The following is a 20566-nucleotide window of genomic DNA, read 5'->3' as shown; positions in this document are numbered from 1 at the left end:
GAATCTAATCTTTGGAGTGCTGCTTTTTTGCCAAATCCACTAGATTCCCCTCATGGGTTTATACTGGAGATTTTTTTTTTTTTGGCTGGTTGGTTGGTTTTGGGTTGGTTGTTGTTTTTTTTTTTTTTTTGTGACTCTAGATGCATGTGTATGCACAATCTGTGTAGAAACTCAAACTGGGATGCACCTACTCTTTGGCTATGCATCTTCAGAAATGCAGAAATACCTTTTTCCTTGCGAATATATTAAGACAGTCATGAGCTATTTTCATGATTGTTATACTGCCTGACACACTGTTCCTACTATTAATATTGATGATTTCTAACTTACACTCAGAACACAGCCCTCACTCTTCCTACAACAGAATAATAATTTATTGATTTGATTTTGCTTGAAATATCATCCTGTTTCAAAGTAATTTTCCCCTGAGAGCTCCTGCACTGAAGGTGGCAATGGTGTGCAGATAAAGGGACACAGGCAGTTCCTGGTGTTAACCTTCCAAACAATGGCTAAACTAGTGATTGCAAAAGTTCTACATCTGGCTGAAAAAATGCATGTCCTGGACTACAAGGTTAAGGAAAAACAGGGGACAATGCTGGGAGTGAAGCTCAATAGAAAGCCTCATCTCATTCCTTATTCTACAACTCCAATCTCAATTCCATTGCTTTCACATTTTGGGATCTGCTTCTTACTACGTGAGCCATGTGAGAAATATGTTACTGAATTTAGAAAGTAGTAAAGCTCTTCTGAGTACTGTAAAAGTGATGATGATTAATGCAGGAGTTGTAGTCAGCCTTCCAAATGCTCAGTTTTTTCTTCCCTTGCTGTTCAGAGTGGAAAAGAAATAGGCACGACTAAAAGCTATAGGAGGACTGGTCACAGTGAATGGTGTTTGTGCAGACTGTTCCTCCCTACTTTAACTGTTCTACAGCTGCATTAATCCCCACATTTAATAGGCTGCTGATACAATATACTACATTGCAAAACACTGAAAGAAACAACTGCTGTTATTGGAATACTTGATTCTAAGAAATGTGCAAGTTTTCAGTCAAAAGGGGAGGTAAGACAGTGGTCCTGAGACCAGCATCAATGTCTTTGGTGTGTATGGCCCCTGATCCTGCCCCACAGCCTGATGAGGCCACTGTCATATCTGTGGGAGGTAAGGTCAGAGAGCAGGATGAGCATTCTTCCATGTAGCTGCATTAATTCTACTGGTCCTGCTGAGTAACAAGCAAATATGCAGGCTAGGCAGCAACACAAAAAATAATCTGAACTCTTGCCCAAGATCTCTGTGTCTTCTAAGCACAAAGCTTTGTAGGTTTTTCTTTTTTTATATGTGGAGGTTGTAAACAAAGGAACATTAGTGCAACAAGTAAATACATAAAACTATGGGAGGTTTGGCTCTGTTTTCCTTTCCTTTCTACTCAAGCAGTGCAATTTCACACCTTGCGAAGGTGTGAAACCACACCACACCATGTGAAGGTGTGGTTTAATGTATTTCTTCCACTCATTTATCCCTTCCATTAATTTATCCCTCATTCTGTATTCAAGCTAGGGAGTCTGTCTCACCTATTTATCCTTACCCTTCTCATGTCAAAGCCACCTATTCTTCAATCTTTCATTTGTATTTCGAGTGCTGGGGTTTTCCTGTTCCCTTCTGACCTCATCACTGACATGGGTGGTCATACTTCTGTCACTGTATTCCTGAGGCTGGTCGCCCTTCATCTGCTGGCCCTCATTTTCTCTTTCTAGATAATTTGTGTGCCTGCTGGTCTCTCACGGAGGGGAAGTGCCTCTGCACTGGCGCTGCGCTGCCTCGCAGGCGGGGCTCTCACAGGGGCAGCGCTCACAGCCCCGTTCCCCGCCCGGCCAGCCCCGGGCGCTCCAGCCGCGCTGCCGCGGGACCGCGGGGAGCAGGCGGCCGGGCTGGAGGAGGTGTCCCTGTCCAGGGTCCTGAACGCTGGCTGGGGGCACCTGACTCCGCCCTGCCTTTCGTGACCCTGCTGCTGGTGTTAATGGCAAAGAAACTGAGGTATCTTCAAAAGCTAACTCCCCAGTTTCCTGTTTAATATGGAGGAAAGTTATCAGCTAGCTAATATAGAGTTTCAGGTATCTATCAAGTAAGAAATCTTAAAAAAATGACATGAGGGAAAAGAATAGTACTGCTTAAAATGAACTTGGTGGCTTGTTTTTATCAATCAGGCTTGCTATTTTTGTCAGGTATCAGCCTTTGATCTTATGAGCATTCTTCAGGGACATAATGGAAAAACTGAGAGCCAGATTGTAATTCTCTCATGAGTATGATGCAGGAGTAATTGAACTGAAGTCAAATTAAACTAATGTGAAACAGATGTAAGTGGGTTCAGACAGACTCTCAGTACTGTGCAGCTTTAGTTAATACTTTCTTACATGGCCAAAAAAAAAATCTACAATATACTAATACACTAATAATGTGCATGCACTTTTTCAAGTAGAACAAAAATGTGAGGGAACTACTACACTATAGTCCCTGCTGGCCATACAAAGGGACTGATGTAAAACCTGTCAGAAAGCTAGAGTCTGGCTAATGAGGAATGGATACCAGAAAAGAGCCAAGAATGGTGAAGATGATTACAAACTGTGAACCAGGTACCCCCTGTCCTCTTCTGGCACTTAGATGATTGATGTGTTAGGATATGAGAGGCAGGATCAGAGTATGTTCTGTTTAGTGTCACTGGCCAAAGGAACTTCAGACAGGCTGTGGTACCATCCCAGCATAGTTTATTGCTGATGTGTAGTTGCCTCAAGCAGATTCACTGCTTTCACTGAAATAATTCCTGCCAATCAGTATATTTTCTGTTCTGTGGATTAATCCATGAAATAAGGAAAACATGGCACTGCATGCTATAAATTAAAAAGTGATTAGAAACTCCATGCAATAAAAGACAATAAAAAAAGCAGGTTGTCTTACCTTGTGCAGTCCTGATTCCTTGTTAACTTTCTGATTCCTAATGACACTAAACCTTCTGAAAACTATTTGAACAAGAAGTTTTCAGGTTATCCTAAACAGAAAGCTTTAAATGTTCTCCTTAACAGAAAACTTTCTAGAGAATAAAGAAATTACAAAAGGATTCTGCATTGGATCATGTCCAAATACTACTGCAGAATGGGTCAATAGAATATAAAGAACAGTGTGCAATTCACTTGAGTGGCTCTCTTGGTCTCAGTGTAAATAACAACAGTTATTTACATGAAAATAAACTGAATGAAGAATAATCTTCACAATCAGAAGTACCAGATTTCAAACAACTGTATAGTTAACCATAAATGGAATAGTTATATATACAAATGAGTACATTGCTAAGTGGTGACACAAAGACCTCCATCTAGCCATCTCATTTCTTCAGAGCATCTAAGAAATGGAACATACAAATTACAGATCATTTCTATCTACTATCAAGGATCAAGTTGTTTTTCCATTCCTGCTCACTAGATTTAAGTAGGTATAAGAGGTATTTATGAATGTTTTTCTATGGATTTCTTTGAATTACATCAAATTCACTTCCAAATCACTCGTACCATATTACTAATGAACAGTAAAAGGGCACTTAGCATTTTATTCTTTTTTTCAATGAGACGGTTTGTAATAGAAAGCCTTTTTTCTATTGTGTTGTGACTGTCACAGGCCCTGTCTTGTAAGGCTTTGATTCTCAACTAACTTCAGCTCTGAGGACATTAAGTCTGAACAATAAACCCCAAATGAGAAGTAAGAATTTAAGAAGACCAGTCAAATCCTGAAAATTCTTATCCAGGTACTAAACAGGTTTCTTTTTCTTGGTGATCTTTCATTTAAACATTGAACATTACTGAATCCACTTAGTTTATAAAAGTTGACAGAGTAACAGCTTGAAACACTGTAGCTTCAAGGCACCAGTTCTCCCTGTCATAAGAATATGACATCACTGAGGGGTGAAAGGCCTTTTATTTGCATAAGATAATAGTTATGTTTCTATGCAGCAGCTGTGCTGTCAGTGAAAGATGCCAAATCTATCTCTGAAGTAACTTCATTGATTTTAAATGAGTTACTTTGGGAATAAATTGGCCCACTCAATAAAATTGCAGGTTTGAGGCATTGAAATAATTGAGCAAGTTTTCCATGATAATAACATGGTTAAAAAAATTTGCAAAACAATTCCATGATGTCATGCATTTATGTACCTGATAGACCAAAACTGATTTGCCACAAGGTTTTTCAGTCATATAGCTAGAGCAAGTATATCAATCTTACAGACATTTTTTGGGAATATGGGAACATTAAGGGGATACAAGAAACATGAATATGGTGTTGTGTCATTATTATCTATTTACTGTTACAGTAAGTCAAACAAATATGAGATGTCTTCATCGTGTCATTTTCATAACAATTCCTCTTCTTTAGACAGTAAAAATCGGGATGTGTTTCTGGTAATGAACCTGAAAAATTCCCCTCCAGACTATAGACTTCTTGCATGTCTTAGTAGGAATTTAATGCTGTCAGCTTATCAGTGGACTGTTTCAGTTTGATTGTCTTAGGTGAGTTCTCAGTGGACAGGTGTCTGTGGCAGAATGCACATTTCATCAGTTAACTGCTGATAGTTATGGTGGAGGGACAGGATAGTGCTTGGGTTAGGATGACACAATTGCATAATGTTTGTCTATATATTAAGTTTTACCTGGTAATATATAAGGAAGATGCCAGTAAGCTGGAAACTTTTGCATGCTAAGGAAAAGTTATTTATGCCAATATATATATTATATACACATGCGTGTGTATAAATACATGAATTGTTCTTTATTGATACATATTTGATAATTGATCTTGTTGGGGGTTTAGAAAGCTTCTGAAGCCTTTTAGGTTACTGTAGCCATAATTCAAGCAATTACACAGCACAATCAGCAAAGGCTTCCCTCACTTTTGTTCCCACTCAGTGTGTAGAAGTAATGTCAACAGAAATCCCAAAGCGTGTTCAGAATGCATCATGGTTTGCTTGCAAAGGAAATACCTTGTGCTCCTGATGTCATCATTGCAATCATCTCAAATTGGAGTCTGACTGAGCAGGCTCATTATCATTCTCACCATGTCCTCCCCTAGAGCAGGCTCTCCCTCCTCCTCCTGTACAGCACAAAACAAGATCCACAGGGGTGCTCAGATTAGGGGAAGGAGACACTCCTTGCACCTCCCCCAAGAAAACTTGCTGCATTGCTTCCATCTAGTTCTTCAAACTGCATGCTGCTTTACAGCACCTTGCACACACCACTAAATGAAAGTGTGGATTCCCCAGTACTGATTTTCTCTTCCTGTTTAGGGTTGAACAAAGACTGGGAAAAAGCATGGATTTAGTTTCACCATGTGGATGTGAAGAGTGTGGCTGAGGAGAGTCACACATTTTGGGCTGCTTTGGGTTTGTTTGTTTGTTTGTTTGTTTTTCACTAGGGCAGTTTTCTTCTTTTTGGTCTTACAACATTAGCCAATATTCAAGCAACAGATAGAAAAGAAAAACAGCAAAAGGGCAGCTGAGAAAAAAAGTACAGGGAAAAACACAGGGCAGAAATTATCACAGGCACCAGGGTTAGATCCCAGCCACATTTCCTGAAAATTCAGGTGGTCTATGGACCTCTGGACTGATTCTGGTATGAATCTCCGACCATGATATAAGAGAATTTGTGGATATCTCCACTAAACCATCCCTCATGGATCATCCCTTCACACAAAGAGTTGATTTCCACTGTGGAAGAGAATAGGCAGGACAGGGTTAACCTCACACAGTTTTCCTTCAGGCCCCAGAGGGGCTGGGGTTTTGTTTTCCTGGCTAAGGGAGGGGAGCTGGGGCATGTATTGTAACTGGAACTGGAGACCTTTCTGGTGTTACTAGCCTGTTTTGGGTTTGGGGGAAAGCCTGGAGAACGAGGAAGAGGAGGGAGAATGCAGGTCTGGAAAGAAGCAAGTGCCTGATAATTGCACAAGTGTCCTCCATTTCCCCGGAGGCCCCCGAGATCTTAGGGGGGATCGGAGGGGCCTCCAGCCTCCTGCCCCCTCCCTGCAGCTTGGGCACCCCTCACAGCCCGGCTGTGCCAGGCAGCGCCTTGTGCGAAGGGTCTGCCGCTGTCCCCAGCGCGGATCGGGGACAGAAAGGGGAGCAGGGGTCCCCCGGCTTTCGGGTACCCGGTCCTGGTTCTTACAGCCTGAGGGGGCTCGGGCGGTCCCCTGCCCTTCCCCTCCCCCTGCGCTGCAGAGCCTCTGGATGCTGCCGTACTCCTGCCATGTGCTGCCGCCGCCGCTCCTGCTGCTCGTAGCTTAGCAGAGCGTGTCTCCGGCTGCAAACTCCGCCAAACAAGCCTGCATCCCCCTCTCGGGAAGGATACCTCGTGAGTACAGCCGGAGCCTGCCCCCTCCCTAGGCACCCGCCACTGCCTCTTACAAAGGGACTCGCGGGCTCTCCCCACCCCCTTTTTATGCCAGTGAAGAGAGGGCTCCGTGAATTCCCTCCAAAGCTATAGGGTGGCTCCCTCCTCTCCCTTCTCTTCTTCTGCTCCGGCTCTCCCGGGCGAGCCGGGCTGCTGCTGCATTGAGCCGGGGTGGTCCCAGCCTCGCCCCTGCCTCGCCCCGGCCATGCTGCTGCAGCTCACGCCCCATGGCTGACTTTTGCTACCCCTGTAGCGCCCGGGGCTGAACTGAGGTGCGCTCATTTTGGGGGGATGGCCGAGGCCAGGGAGCTTGTGCACGTGTGGGAGGTGTCTCCGGGGGCGTGGGGGGCTGCACGAGTCCCCGATCCTGGCAAGCCCGCGTTCTCTCCGGCCCGGGTCCCCTCGGGTGGGCGCAGCGGAGGGGCTGCGCTGCAGCGGGGACCCCGCCACCCTGACATCTGCAGGTGGACGGGGCGAAACAGCTGCGGGAGCCTCCCCGGGAGCAGCAGCACCCTGGACCCGCTGCCTACCTCAGTCTGCTCCGTTCCTGCTCCTCCAGATTCTCTCCGGTCCTCAGTCCATCCCTTATACCCCTCTCTGTGCTGGGGTGCCTGCAAACCTCTCCACTCCACTCCTCTGCCCGCCCTTCCCCACCTTCTTCGATTTATTTGTGTATTTCTTTCCCTGGCAACCACCAGTTTCTCTCTGTCAAACAGCGCAGGCTCCCTATAATTTGAAATTAATTTGTTTGACTGCAGCATCGAGACAGGAAGGTTGGGAATTTATTTAATTCTTTTTACTCCCTTTGCAAAAAGGAAGCGATGAAATTTCCAATTGAGAATCCAAGAAAACAGGTGAACTGGGATCCTCAAGGTTGGTGATTCTCTATTACTATCATTACTATCATAATAACAATTATTGTTGTTCCTTGTGTCTATTGACTCATAGAGGACTATGTGACTCCAAATGGGAGGAGGCGTTGGATGTTTGTCTGCTTCCCATGAGCACAGATCAGTCTTTCTTATTCAGTCCTATAGCAGTGCACTAGAAAATGCTACTCAGATATGGGGTTGGGTGGCTGCATGCTAAAACCTCTTCTAGGTGTAAGTTTTACAGTTTTATATCAGATATCTCTGTTGCCTCCCCTTCTCCCTTTTTCTTGAGTATTTTCAAGGCAAACTTGGCTGGCATGGCAGTGATCTCTGGCTCACAGCATTGTTTGTTTTATCAGTGGCTCCTTTGTTGTTTCTAGTGATCATTGTCTCTGCTAAATGGGTGGTACAGGAGTGGACAGAGATGTGAGTGCTTGTTCAGGGCTCCTCGATGGCACATGTTTGTTGGCAGGAGCAGAATGCTGCAGCAATATAACCTTTAGTGTGGACAGACCTTTAGTCTGGATGGTATAAAATGACACATTAAATACACTCTTTACACTCTTTACTGTATCCTATTAATGACTGATCAGCCCAAGTGGATAGTTTGATTAACTACATAGGTACGTTTGGACTCAATCTTAGGAAATGTGTTTGTGTGATGGTGGAATGAGATTTACGCCAGTGCAGTGGTTTTTAATAAGATGATCCAAGTAGTATTTAAAAATAAAACATAGTCAAATAATCTGCTTGCCTGACATGGGGAGGAGGTTCATCTGCATCCTACAGAAGTGACTGAAAAAACTCTGTTGATAATTTGTACACTGGTGTGTCATATTTCTGTGCACTGGTATAGGAGCAGAACAACTTGAAGCCATTGCTCATGTTTGCAGCAGAACTGCCAGTTGCTGTACAGCAGTGCTTGCAGGAATTATGAAGTGATAATATGGGCTTTGATTATTCCTCTTTATTCCACAGGTTTGGTTTTAGTGGTCAATTTGCCTGTCATCCTCCATGCCCTCACATTTATAAAATGAAACATTAGAAACCGTTTCTCATGTTATAGAAGGAATACAGCAGAACAATCTGCTGTACACATAATTCAGGTTTAGTTTAAGCATTAGTACATCTTTAATTAGGTGAAGGCTGAAATTGATACATCAGCCTCCGCCACCCTCATCTCCCTAATGAACACATGGATAGTACTGGTAACAGAGATTTGATTATTTAAATAACAGTATATTCCTTAGCCTAGAGTCTAAATTCTTTGTGGTGAAAACTTGCTCTACCCAGGTGCTTTTCTAATGTGGGTCTGCTGCAGCTTAATTTAAATCCATTTTACGAATTGCAAAATGTCTTTTAATGCAAAAATCTCTTTCCTTTTTTTGTCTGACAAAACATACAGGAGGATGTACTGATGACATTCTGTGTGTAGCTCCTTTGCTTGGCAATCAGCTTAAAGCATATGGATCCAACAGGTGGTTGGCCACAATTTACAAATTGTGACAAAACGACAGAGAACTGTAGCAGTTAAAAGACCCCAAACCCAGCAAGTTTCCTCCCCACCAAGCTGAATGCCTGCTAAAAACTTCAGAATCCTACTAATTACTTCCCCTCAGTGTATTGACTTTGTTAGGCAAACAGAAAGGATGCTGATGTATTGCCAAGGAGGAAGCAAAAAAAGTTATTTTCTAATTCTCCAAGAAACTCAGAAAATAGATAAAATTTAGTGGAATGGAAAAGAGACAATTTGGCAAGGAAAAGCTAAGTCCCAATCCTTAACCAACAGAGGAATTGTGCAGTGACATTGTACTCACATAGCCCCCATTGTACTCACATGTGTACTCACATACACATGAGTGTAGAAGATAAGGTAGATCAGAATTCTATTATTTTTGAAACAAAAATATATTTATGTAGATATAAATGTTAGCATTGATCTATGTGAAATACCTAAAAGCTCTAAAATGAATTTGATTTACAATCACAAATATAGTCTGTTCTCTGCACATACAAGAATGATATGTTTTGCTCCCTATGTGGTGTTTCTGGAGGTAAGAGCTGAAGTAGCTTTTCTCAGGTGCAAAGATCAATGTGTAGAAGGTTGGTGGTGAAGGGATGCAAAGAGCCCTAAGTGTTAGAGCGTAGCTCATGTGCAGTTAGCATTCACACTCTAATACCAGGCTCATTTCAGAGTGTATTTTATGATTGTGCACTGTTCTGGTTGCCAGCCAGAGAACATGCAGTTTCCATAGTTTTGTCTAGTAGGAATTGCCATAACTTGTGCTAACAGTGCTTGGAATAGATCAACTCATGCTCCTGGCAAGCAAGCTAGGAGCCCAAGGACATAAGTGAGAGCTATTGCATCTCAAAGATGTTTAGACCTGATTATTCCAGACAATATTTTCTGGAAACTGTACACATTTCTAAAGGCTGGGACCCTTTTTGTGGAGATATGGCTGGCTTGGAACTGATGATATTGCTGGTTTGAACCCAGGTCACCATGATAGTCATTGAAATGAATTAATGCTCAACTCCATAATGCTGACTAAACTATAAATATTTACATAGATAAGTAGATTAGGGGCTGCTGGTAACTTTCATCTGGCATAGAACTGGTATTCTCAGTTCATGTCAGCAAAGATCAACATAGCATAGAAAGACTTTGTGGAGAGAAGATGTTTAAAAGAATAGAATTGACATGAAGAATGGTCTGACAGACAGGTAATACGAGACTGATTTCTTAACCATTAAACTGGTACAAGCAGAGCTTTGAGATGAAACTGTGATTTTATCACGTTGTGTATTATCTTCTTGTGTCTTGGGCATAAAATATAACACTGTGTTACATATAAATGATGAGTGTGTTTTCTAGATAAACCAAATATTTCATAAATCTGGAAGTGTATAGGGTCCAGATTCCTATGGTGAAATCCGCGTACTACATCAGGCAATCAAACTATATGAACCCCTTAACAAACAGATCAAACTCAATCACAAAACTCATTGGGACTTGGCCTTAACAATCCATTGTGAAATATGCCCTAGAATTTGGTATATATTGATTAAAACCCATGCAAGTTATATTCAGTGAATGAATAGGGGAAGAAATGACTAAAAAAGCCCCAAGCAGGTACTTCAAGAGTGTTTTAGGGAGCATTGGACATGTTGGGTAGGAGTAAAGGATATCACAGTACCAGGCCTCACATTTTAAAAAACAAGCTTGCTGTTTTGTGTTACTGGTGGAATCAGTATGTATGTACTCAATCAGAAAACATTTGATCTGCCAATCTCTTATTGTCACTTTTCACATTAGGTACTATTCAGGTAAAGCAGTAATAACTGAAATTAGTGAATTTCAGATACTCAGTTTCATATTTCATGCAACCTCTCATCTATACTTTCCAGAACATAAGACTGGATTTTTAGCAGCATATGAAGACTTAAATTCTCATAATTATTGTTCATATTTCTCTTTTCTTGCATTCCTCCTGCTGTTTATTACACCTACCTGTTTTCTCTGCTTGAATTAGCTCATAATGTCTTTGCACATATATTTTTATACAGTACCTAAAACAGAGTGTGTCACTCATCCTGTTTGAGACATCTGGATGTTACAGCAATACCAACGTTTTTTCCTAAAAATTATCAGCCTAAAACTGATGTTTCTTTGTAGGACAAAAAAAATAGATGAGACAGTTTCAAATATGTGTAGAAATTATGCCCAAGTGTGACTGTCTTTTAGGGTGAGAGTGAGATGTCTTTTTCAAGGGAAGGATATCTTGTGATGCTCTTAGCAGGGAGCAAATGGAATTCAGTCTTGTTTGTTTCTTTGTGCCTGCAGCTTCTGCTGTCATTGCAATGAAATGGATTGTCAGAGCCTTTTGGATATCCAGCTCAATGTTTACCTCAACACTAAAGTTTTGGAACTCTGAAGTTTTCATTCAAGTTCCTGATCCTTTCTCAAATGCACTGTTTGCAGTTTGAAACTCTAAAATCATGTATTTATTACCATCTTACATTTAGCATGGGAATGAATGGTCTGTGGGAAATTCAAACTGTGGTTGAGAGTCTGGAGTTCTTTAAATTTTGTTACTGACACTCTTTAACCTTCAGGAAGCCACTTACCCTTTGTTGTCTTCTCTTTTTCCTAGACCAGAAAATAGGAATATTAATACTTCCCTAATGCACAAGGGTGTTGTGAAATATAATTAACTTGTTTAGAGCAATCTAAAATCTGCTATTGAAGGAACAGCTTATGCATTGCAATTAAATGCTAAAACAATTAGGAGTGAGCAAAACAGTCTGTCATCATACATAGATCACATCAGTTAAGAAATAAGGTTGTCTCTGCACTTTACAACTAGAGGAAACTTGTATCCCTTACATTTCTTTACAGACACTGAACAGTCAATTGAGTTTCCCATTAGAAGTATCTAAACACCTTGGATATTCCCCAGCTGCTGCTTCAGAGGGGCTCAAGTCTTCCATAGGTCCTTTGTCACCAGCCTTGGGATTTCTCACTTCACCTGAGACAAGCAGCAATGGACACCTCTGTGTGGGACAATGAGCTGAGTCTCAAATGCCTCCATGCAGGTATCAGCATTGGCCCATCCCTTGATGACTGTTTGAAAAATCTTCAGCATCAGTACTCAGTACAAATTAAATTGACGCTGCTGGTGAAGTGTTACAAATTGCTGCAGTACCTGATTTTTCTGTTCTGTTGTTTGAAGAGACCAATGCAGAAGGTAAACTTGATTAGAAAAGCATAGATGAGTAGAATAAAGGTGTTATTTTCTATCTGTTTTCAAGAAGATATGTAAAAGGAGTAGAATACAACTGTGAGTTAGACGATATCTTTCTGCACTAGCAAATTGGTTGTTACTGGCTCAGTCGATGAAGGTTGTTCTGGGAAGCTGTAATGTGTGAAAAAGTAGGTCTGATCCCTGCTAACAACCCATGGTCAGAGGCTACTGACCCTGTGCTGATTGTGTCAAAAAGTCATATTGGCTACTTACCCACCCATCTGATAGACTGGGATTCTGCTGTGCCTCGTAAGTATGGATTGTGGAACACTGCAGGGAGTGAGTTTAAATGAGATATCTGAAGGAGGATATAAATTGGACAAACAGGAGGACACTCCTGGAAGTGCATGGTGTAGGCACAGTGGTGCCAAATACAGTAAGGTGGAAAATATCAGGAGTTTGGAAAACAAATAGAAGAGAATGAAAAAAATCAGAGCTTTACTAAAGGCTATGTGGAACCTGCAGAGAAGACAGATGAGTAATGTGAATGCCAGTGTGGTAAGAGATAGAAAGATACAATTGAATTAGGAGGAGAGAAAGAAAGACAGCAGACAGCTATTAGTTTTGTCGTTGTCTTTAGGATGCCCTGGTAATGGTAAAAGGAAGGATGTAGAAAAGTAAAATTAGTAGTAAGAAAGTGGCAGAGAAAAAGACTTGACAGCAGCTTTCTTAGAGTAGTGAAGGAAAACTGAACTCTAGTGGAGGTAAGAAAGATGGAGGATAGGGTATCATTAACGTGTCATCCGTACTGTGAGGAAAAGGGAATGAAAAAATCAAAGGCAATAGGAAGCTGTAAGTCTAAGATAGGAAGAGCTATAGAATTGTCATCAGTGGGAGAGGTCAAGACAGGATTATGATTTCACTGAAGAATACCAGTGCTCTTTTTTGCCGTGTATATACAAGAGTAATCTATTAACAGCTTTTGCACAGAAAAGTCCCTTGGGCAACACTAGAAAAAACTGATGCCACCTGAAGTGATGGAGTTTGCTCTTGGGATGAAGATATATGATATCAGTTGTAATTGGGCAGGTTTTGTTCAGCTTTTGGCATTTATGTGGATTTATGTAGCCAGTGTGTGGACTATATCAGTTTCAGACAGAAGAGTGCATATAGATGGTGATACAGTTTAATTCTTACCTTCTTTATTTAATCCAGAGCTAGGACTTTTACTACTCACTTCAGTGTGACCAAAATGCAGTTCTTCATTCTAAAAGAACCGTGTTGTCACCTCAGGCTTTACTGAGTTAAGAGTAAGGGAATGCCTGGAATTCCTGGGAAAACAGAGCCCTAGGTTTGGTACTCTAAGCAGCTGGAGTGAAATGGGAAAGGAAAAATTAAGAGGTCGATATAAGAAAGGGATAAACAACACACACTAGTGTTGTTCAAGGGAGAGTATTCAAGGTAGAGTATTAAAGAGCTCAGTGTGATGCAAGTCCCTAACCTTTATTTTATAATAATCTCAGTGTAATAGCAAAGGCCAAAGCAGAGAATATGAATGCTGAACCGGTGTCTGGTTTTTATATAGAATTTTTATGTAAAAGAAGTGACATTCAGCAAAAGGCTAAATAATGCCTTTTAAAATACCTTTTTCATAGGAATATCTCCGGTCTTTGTTTTCTGTAGGAGTTAAAAAACATCCTGGGACCTGGTCTTTGTCAAACAGAGGCTGCCTCTATCCCAGTTCCTGAGACATTGGTTCTACTTCTGTTGTTTGTCTGTATGTAATGGGAAACATGCTTTAAGATGAACCTGCTAAGTAAATGATATGCTATGCAGTTCTTACTGGTTATCACAATGAGATAAAGCAACAGGTGAGAATAGCTTATATCCTACACCCGTGTACTTCAGGGTGATAATACCAATGTTTTTTAGTTCATGGACCACTATTATTTCCAAACATACTTTCTGGGCTGCTTTTCTTACAATCAAATACCAACTCAGAGTATTTAAAGAAAAATATACTTCAAAATTGAACTATGTATCTCCTACCATGTTAATAATCACAGAATTTAGGGACTTTTTCCTTGGCTTGGGAATGCTGAAACCAAAAATTCAGATTTCATCTTCTTATTTAATTTCTAATACAATTCTTATGCTATTACAAATCTTATTGTTGGCAAAGTGTCTCAAGTACATGTGTTATTATGTGTTATCCAGTTGTCCTAAAATATGAGCATAGGAGAACATTGGTGCAATTTTGAGGTTAGGGTAGAAATTTCAATATATATTGGGTATATCATGGTGTTGGAAGTTGAAATGAAAGCTAGTAGGGTGATAGAATCTATTATCAAAACCTGTATGAAGGAATAAAAAGGTGGAAGAGAATGCACAAACCTGGCTTAATTTTATTTTTTTGCTTTCAAAATGGAAAGGGAACATCCTGCTGGAAGCTGGAGTTGTGACAAGAGGTGTGAGATACAGCATACATGAATGGGCTTGAAACATGTTGCATTTAGGATCTGGAGTCCCGAATAGGAGCGGTAATCAGTCACAAAATCTGGGTGTGGTTCAACTTCTTTTTTGAAATCCAGATATACTTAGGTCTAGCATTTTGTGAGAGTTTGCTATTTGAAATTTTAGAAAGCATTTGAAAAGAAATAAAGACCTAACAGAGAGAGACAAAATAAGTTGCTTCAGGAAATACGGATTACAAAAGGGTGGGTCCAAAGTGTGACAGGGTCAGATCTGCTGACAGAAGTGCAGAAAATGCAGAATGAGCAGAGTGTACCTGTGGTAAGGCTGAAAATGTTGTGAAAAGAAAATAAATGTGTGGACATAAAGATGAGTTTGGCTGCCTTCAACTGGAATTCACTGTTTTCAAGCACATGATGTTATTTCTGACTTTTAGAAGTAAGCATGTATCATAGTTCATATTTTAAAAATCCCTGAAATATCTTTGTGTTCTCTATTGGTGCCTCAGGCATGTATCAAGGTCTTCCTCTGTGAACAAAACTAAATCACGTTATAACTAACTCATGGACATATTACAAAATATTTTTATCTCATGAATTAAGTATCTGTCATAGATGATCTGTTTATTTGACTAGTCTTTCATTGGAGAAACATGCTTAATGTTTCTTCCATTTGTTCCTCTATTTTGTCCCCAAATGGATGCATTTAATAGATCTTTAAATTGCTTCAGTTCTTTTTCTGGTAATCTGTGTATTATGCATGACTGTGTAATACTTTTTTTTGCTGAAGACAATAGACTGTTTCACTAGCAAGGAATGACAAAAGGCAACATTCTAAACAATCTTCTTAGAAAGCAATACAAGTTATTATGGTGTCACTGTCCTACAGAATCATCACAGTGCTTTAACATCAGGCTTTCAGTACCTAGGTTGGTTAGAGCCATATGTTCATAGCTCAGCAGGACTGACTCATCTTTTCTTCCCTAGGAAGAAAAAACAACATGCCACTGACTTTACTGGATAAGGATTTTGGATTTTGGCATCTTACACTTGTGCCACTGAGTTTTTGAAGATTCAGTGATATGTTGTTGAGGCATGTTTGGATTATTTCTTACTTGATACTGTAATATAATAACATTAGCATGATTTGAAAACAGAAAATACATTCCAACAGCTTGTCCAGGGCTTTTCACCTCTCAAATTTCAGCTTTTCATCTTAGAGAAACAAAAGACAATCACTAGCTACAGTGTGTGAAATACCTCACTGATGAAAGAATTATGAAAGAAATGGTACTGCAGAAGCTCCCAGCTGAAATGCAGGAAGCAGCAGGAACATCTCAAAGATGTTCTAGGTTAACCCAGATCTATCACTGGTTACTCAAATGTTAACATTGCTAAGTTTGGATTGCACAAGAAAGCATTTGGCAGAGAGGCCTTGAGTAGCAGCAATCATGACAACTGCAGAAACAACACCAGAGTCACCTCTTCATGATCCTACAGCCTAATTTGTTTTCATAGGAAATACAGTCTGTTGATTGGGTTACAATGACATACTGACATGTAACTTTGTGACCTGAATTTCTCATTGCTACCAGACATTTTTTGTTGATTCTGTTTTCTGAAAATAGGCATCTGCTGACATTTAAGGGGCTTTAAGGTAGCTGAGATATTTGTATATGTGATAATAGACCTAAGGGAGACTTCTGCCCTTCTAGAGCACAGCTTAAGGCCAGTTAGGTTATCCCATACCCTCTCACTTGGTAGTGGAATGGGCAACTGAATTACACCATTTGAGTGTGATTTAGTTGGAGAATCAAACAGCTAAATATAAGTAGGTATCTGAAATTCTAGGGAATTTTAAGTTTCTAAAGACCTGTTATGGTTAAGGGAGCTATAGTCAGGTATGGTTATTGGAGCCAGGAGAATCTTCAGTAAACATCTGGTTTAGGGTCAGCAGGATCTCTCTCTAGGCTGCACTGATCAATTTAACCACATCTGTATGGACAGATTAATGGCATGTGTTCCAAGTTACAGCCAAGCACAGAAATGAGACAAGGGTTGTTTCTGCTGACATACACACTGAAAGTGTGAAAGAAAAGCGTGTATATTAAAAAGAATTTAGAATAAGAGAATATAAAAATGCCTGTGCTGAATAAATGCTTTTCAAACAGCAACTTTCTCTTCCTTGTGAAAAATCTTTTCTGCACAGATTAATTTTGTCCTACCTGTCTTATATATATTCTTCATCCTGTTCCAGAATAGGTTTTTAAAGTATTGGGAAGCTTCCATTCACTTTAACTAAGAGTATAAATTGTATAAGAACTTAAGACAACAAAATAGATTGGATCCTCAGGTTATGCAAATATAGTTTCAATGTACTAAAAATGAGTCCAAACAATGTGCTTCTTATGATTTCTGTCCATTACCACATGAAAAAATCCACTTTTATTGCTGTTGCACAGAAAATCTGAGAAATTATCACTTAATTGAAATGGTAAATCACTAATGAGATTTGCTTGAATTCAAAGTATTTTTCTAGAGATCCTAATCAGTAGTCAGATTGGGGGAGACACTACTAGCCTGATGTCCAGTCAGGTGCTGCTGAAGTCTGCTCATGACTGAGATGATCAAGAAATCACTTTTCTCTACTGTAAGGCTGTAGCTCTGGCAGACAGCCAGCACCAGTCATATTTCAAATGTAGATTAGATAGCTTCCGTCTAGGAAGGCCAGCACGGCCTTTGCTTTGTTGTCTCTTCCACTTGATTGTTTTACTGCTAGGTTTCTTTCAATAAGAATGTCCTTCCCTTTGTACACAGGCCTTCTTATGCTAAATTCCAAGACTTAGGTTCCCTTGACTATTTGGTCTGGCCGTGAGACCATTGGCAGAATTACTTTTCTGAATCTGTGACATAGGATGTTTGGAAGATCCCAGCAAAACCCCTGATCCTACATCATCCTGTGAGTACTTTGAAGGGGAACACACTGAAAACCTCTAGTGGAAGATACAGACTCTTCCTAAATGTTGCTGGAATCCTGGGACAGCTCCTATTGAGGAAAACTAAACTACTTGTTTCATACAAAACAAATAATGATGTAATGAAAAATTTTGTTTTAGTCTGTAAAAAGAAGATTATGGATAAATAGCAGCATCACTGTTCAACCTGTCTGTTGTTCACTGAAGGGTGAAATCTGCAGAGAACCAGAGAGCAGCTGTTTATCCCTTGGTGCTTATACCATACAGACAAAAAAATAAAATCAGTTTTTCTATATGTTACCTAATGAGGAAAAACAATGGTATGGTCATTTCTTCTGACAGGAACTCTTTTTCATCTCTACACCTCAGGATCTTGAACCATAAGCTCTTGCTTCCTATTTGGCAGAGCAGAGACCTGCATGAACTAGAACTCTCAATTTTAGCAGGAGCAAGAATTACCAATCTATTGCTAGGGAAACAGGTTTTAGCATGATCTATTGGTTTTAGTCTTATTTCAGGAGGAGAAAGGTGAGAATTTTTCACGAGTTTCTCTGTATTCAGTCTCTCTATAAATAGCCTCATAAAGCTGATGATAGCTCTGCTGCCAATGAGTGTGTTGGAACAAACACAGTCACCAATCTTGAAGCAGGAGGGCTCCACATTTGGGGCTTGCCCCTGTCAATCACTTCTAATCTCTCCTCAGTACTTCCTGCTCCTTATTGTATTGCTTTTCTGCTCAATTTTTCATTCTCTTGAAGTTCATTGATGAACCCTGTCACACGTGAACATGGCCTCAGGTATCAGGGGCTGTGGGAAGGGTAGTGCCAAGAGGAGGAACTCAGAAGGGAGTTAGGGGTGTGCTACCTCCCATGCTGCCAGCACGATTGGAAAGAAGTGAGGGACAAGAACAGATGGATGGATTTGGAGGAGGGCAGGGTGGAAAAGAGGTCAGTAGAGAGAGAAGGCAAAGCAAGGGAAACAAAATCCAAACTGATCTCAGCAGTGAGTGTGCAATCTCTCTCCAGCACAAGACAAACCTCTATCAAGTATTCGTCTGGACTTGGCAGCTCTGTAAGTAGTGCTACAAATGGTGTCAGCAGCAGTGCATCTTCATGAGAATGCCAGTGTTAGCTAGGAACCTCCCTGAGGACTGCTGTCCTGAAGCCAAACTAGAAAAAACCCCTGATGCTTTCAGCTATTCCTGGAGTTCATGTCCTGCCTTAGCACATCCGTTCTTTTGACCAGTGAGCTGTCACGTATGCATTAGAACAGCGCAGTGCCTGGGAGAGGGAGGAGGGAGGAGAAAGTATCCCAGCATCCCATGACCATGACTTTTGCAGAGATTTTTTTTTAATGTCAGTGGATAAGTCCTGGCAGATACCTGCTCAAACCAGCCTTGGGCTTACTGTTGTTTCCCTGACATTTGCATAGCCTCAGTAGCAGGAGCTCTAAAGCTGTGTTTGCAAGAGAGTAACTCCTGGGCGGTCCATTTCAAGTTCACGAGCACGCTCAGACTGCAGTTTTGACAGAGGAGAGGCTGGGTCAGAATCTGGAAGTTCTTGTAAATAATCATCTAGTGCAGCTTACACGTGGTTATTGAATTTTTCCTTTATAACCAACAAAAGGAAGGGATCTGATTTATTTCTGTCTATTAATTTTGTAACAGATATAATGGCATTCTGTAATGTATAGTAGAAAAGAGTATGTCCCCTAAAAAAACTTGCAAACTTGCTAATTCATCGATGAAAAATCATTGTACCTTCTTGATGCACATATGTCAAAGAGCTTGTTTAATCAGCTTTTGAAATTATTCTTGAATTTAATTAATTTGTTAAGTTCTCTATGGCAGTGTTTACATGAGACAGACTGTGAACACATACATTGTTGTTTCTTCTCAGTGTCACAGGGGATCTATTATTTGTGAAATGCTATGATATTTGGCACAACTGATACAAAAGGGAATGCTGAGGTGTGATTGACTGTCTGACTTTAAAGGGAGTAAAAGGATTTCAAGAACATTTTCCTGCTAGGAGTTGAGACTAGATTGTCATGATGAATTTTTTTTTTTTTTTTTTTTTACTATACCTTCAGCACTTCATTAGGCTTTTTTTACAGATTGTGGATGTTGAATACAACAACATTAGCCTGTTTTTCTTTGTTACCCTTCACTGGTAGGTTTTCTTCTTGGATTCACAGAGATATGCAGGACATAGATAACACTGACAATTTCTGGCAGGCAATTTTATGCCCTGCTCTTAGAAACTTCCAATAAAGGACATTTCAATATATTGATGGCTGTTCCCATGCTTAGCTCTCCTTGTAGATAGACTTTTTCCTAATATGTATTCCCCTATGTTCTTGGTACAGATTAATTTGTTATTTCCTGCACTGTTCTTAAGTGATCTAGGAAAGAATTCATCACTCTCTTTAGTTACCCAATGTCTTATTGTTTGTGAGATTACACATCACCTTTTTACATATAATCTAAACAGCATTTTCATTTATATTGAGCAAGTGCTTTGGAAGCTGCAATGGAAATTGATGTGGGATGTTGAAAAGATGACTGTGTTGACTATTAATAAGGACATATACAGAAACTAATTTAAGAACAAACTTATTAGCATAGTGAGATTTTCTGGGGTTTATATGGTTAAGGGCCCTTAGATTTTAGCCCTTCAAACTTCTTATTTTCCTAGGCCACCATTGTGAGTTTTCCCTATCCCTGTTTTGAAAGCTCCTGTGAGATGCTTGAACTGCCCTTCTTCTGTGATTTAAAACATTTACAATTAGAAATGTCACTGTCTTTCAGAAATAGAATAAGCATGAAAATGGTACCCAGACCCTCCTCTCTCACTTCACTTTCTTGACTAAAATTAAATTTGCTGATACATACATTTTTCTATTTCTTTAGGGACAGTAGATTCAGAATTGCTAAATTATAGAATAGCAGAGAGTTTTACAAGAGCCTCACAAAGCAGAGGGACATGGCATAGCTCAGGGGAATGATAATTGCATAGACTTTTTAATCTTTTGCATACTTGTTAAACTGATTACAATTAGATTAATAAGTAATCCAACCT

The 20566-nt window shown here is 40.2% G+C and overlaps 1 protein-coding gene across 1 annotated transcript in view; it reads left to right on the top strand.

Annotated features, from left to right (window-relative positions):
* The first annotated feature begins 7244 nt into the window (after positions 1–7244).
* The window catches only part of KCNK10 (potassium two pore domain channel subfamily K member 10), a 54845-nt gene continuing 41523 nt past the window's right edge, over positions 7245–20566 (top strand). The window contains exon 1 of the mRNA XM_063397348.1: positions 7245–7296. Coding sequence (XP_063253418.1) covers positions 7245–7296 — 52 coding nt within the window. The remainder of the gene's footprint in view (positions 7297–20566) is intronic.

This window comes from Prinia subflava, chromosome 5, assembly GCF_021018805.1.
Source record: "Prinia subflava isolate CZ2003 ecotype Zambia chromosome 5, Cam_Psub_1.2, whole genome shotgun sequence".
Lineage (NCBI taxonomy): Eukaryota > Metazoa > Chordata > Aves > Passeriformes > Cisticolidae > Prinia > Prinia subflava.
The sequence above is the reverse complement of the archived record's forward strand: the minus strand, read 5'-3'. Positions and strand labels throughout refer to the sequence as shown.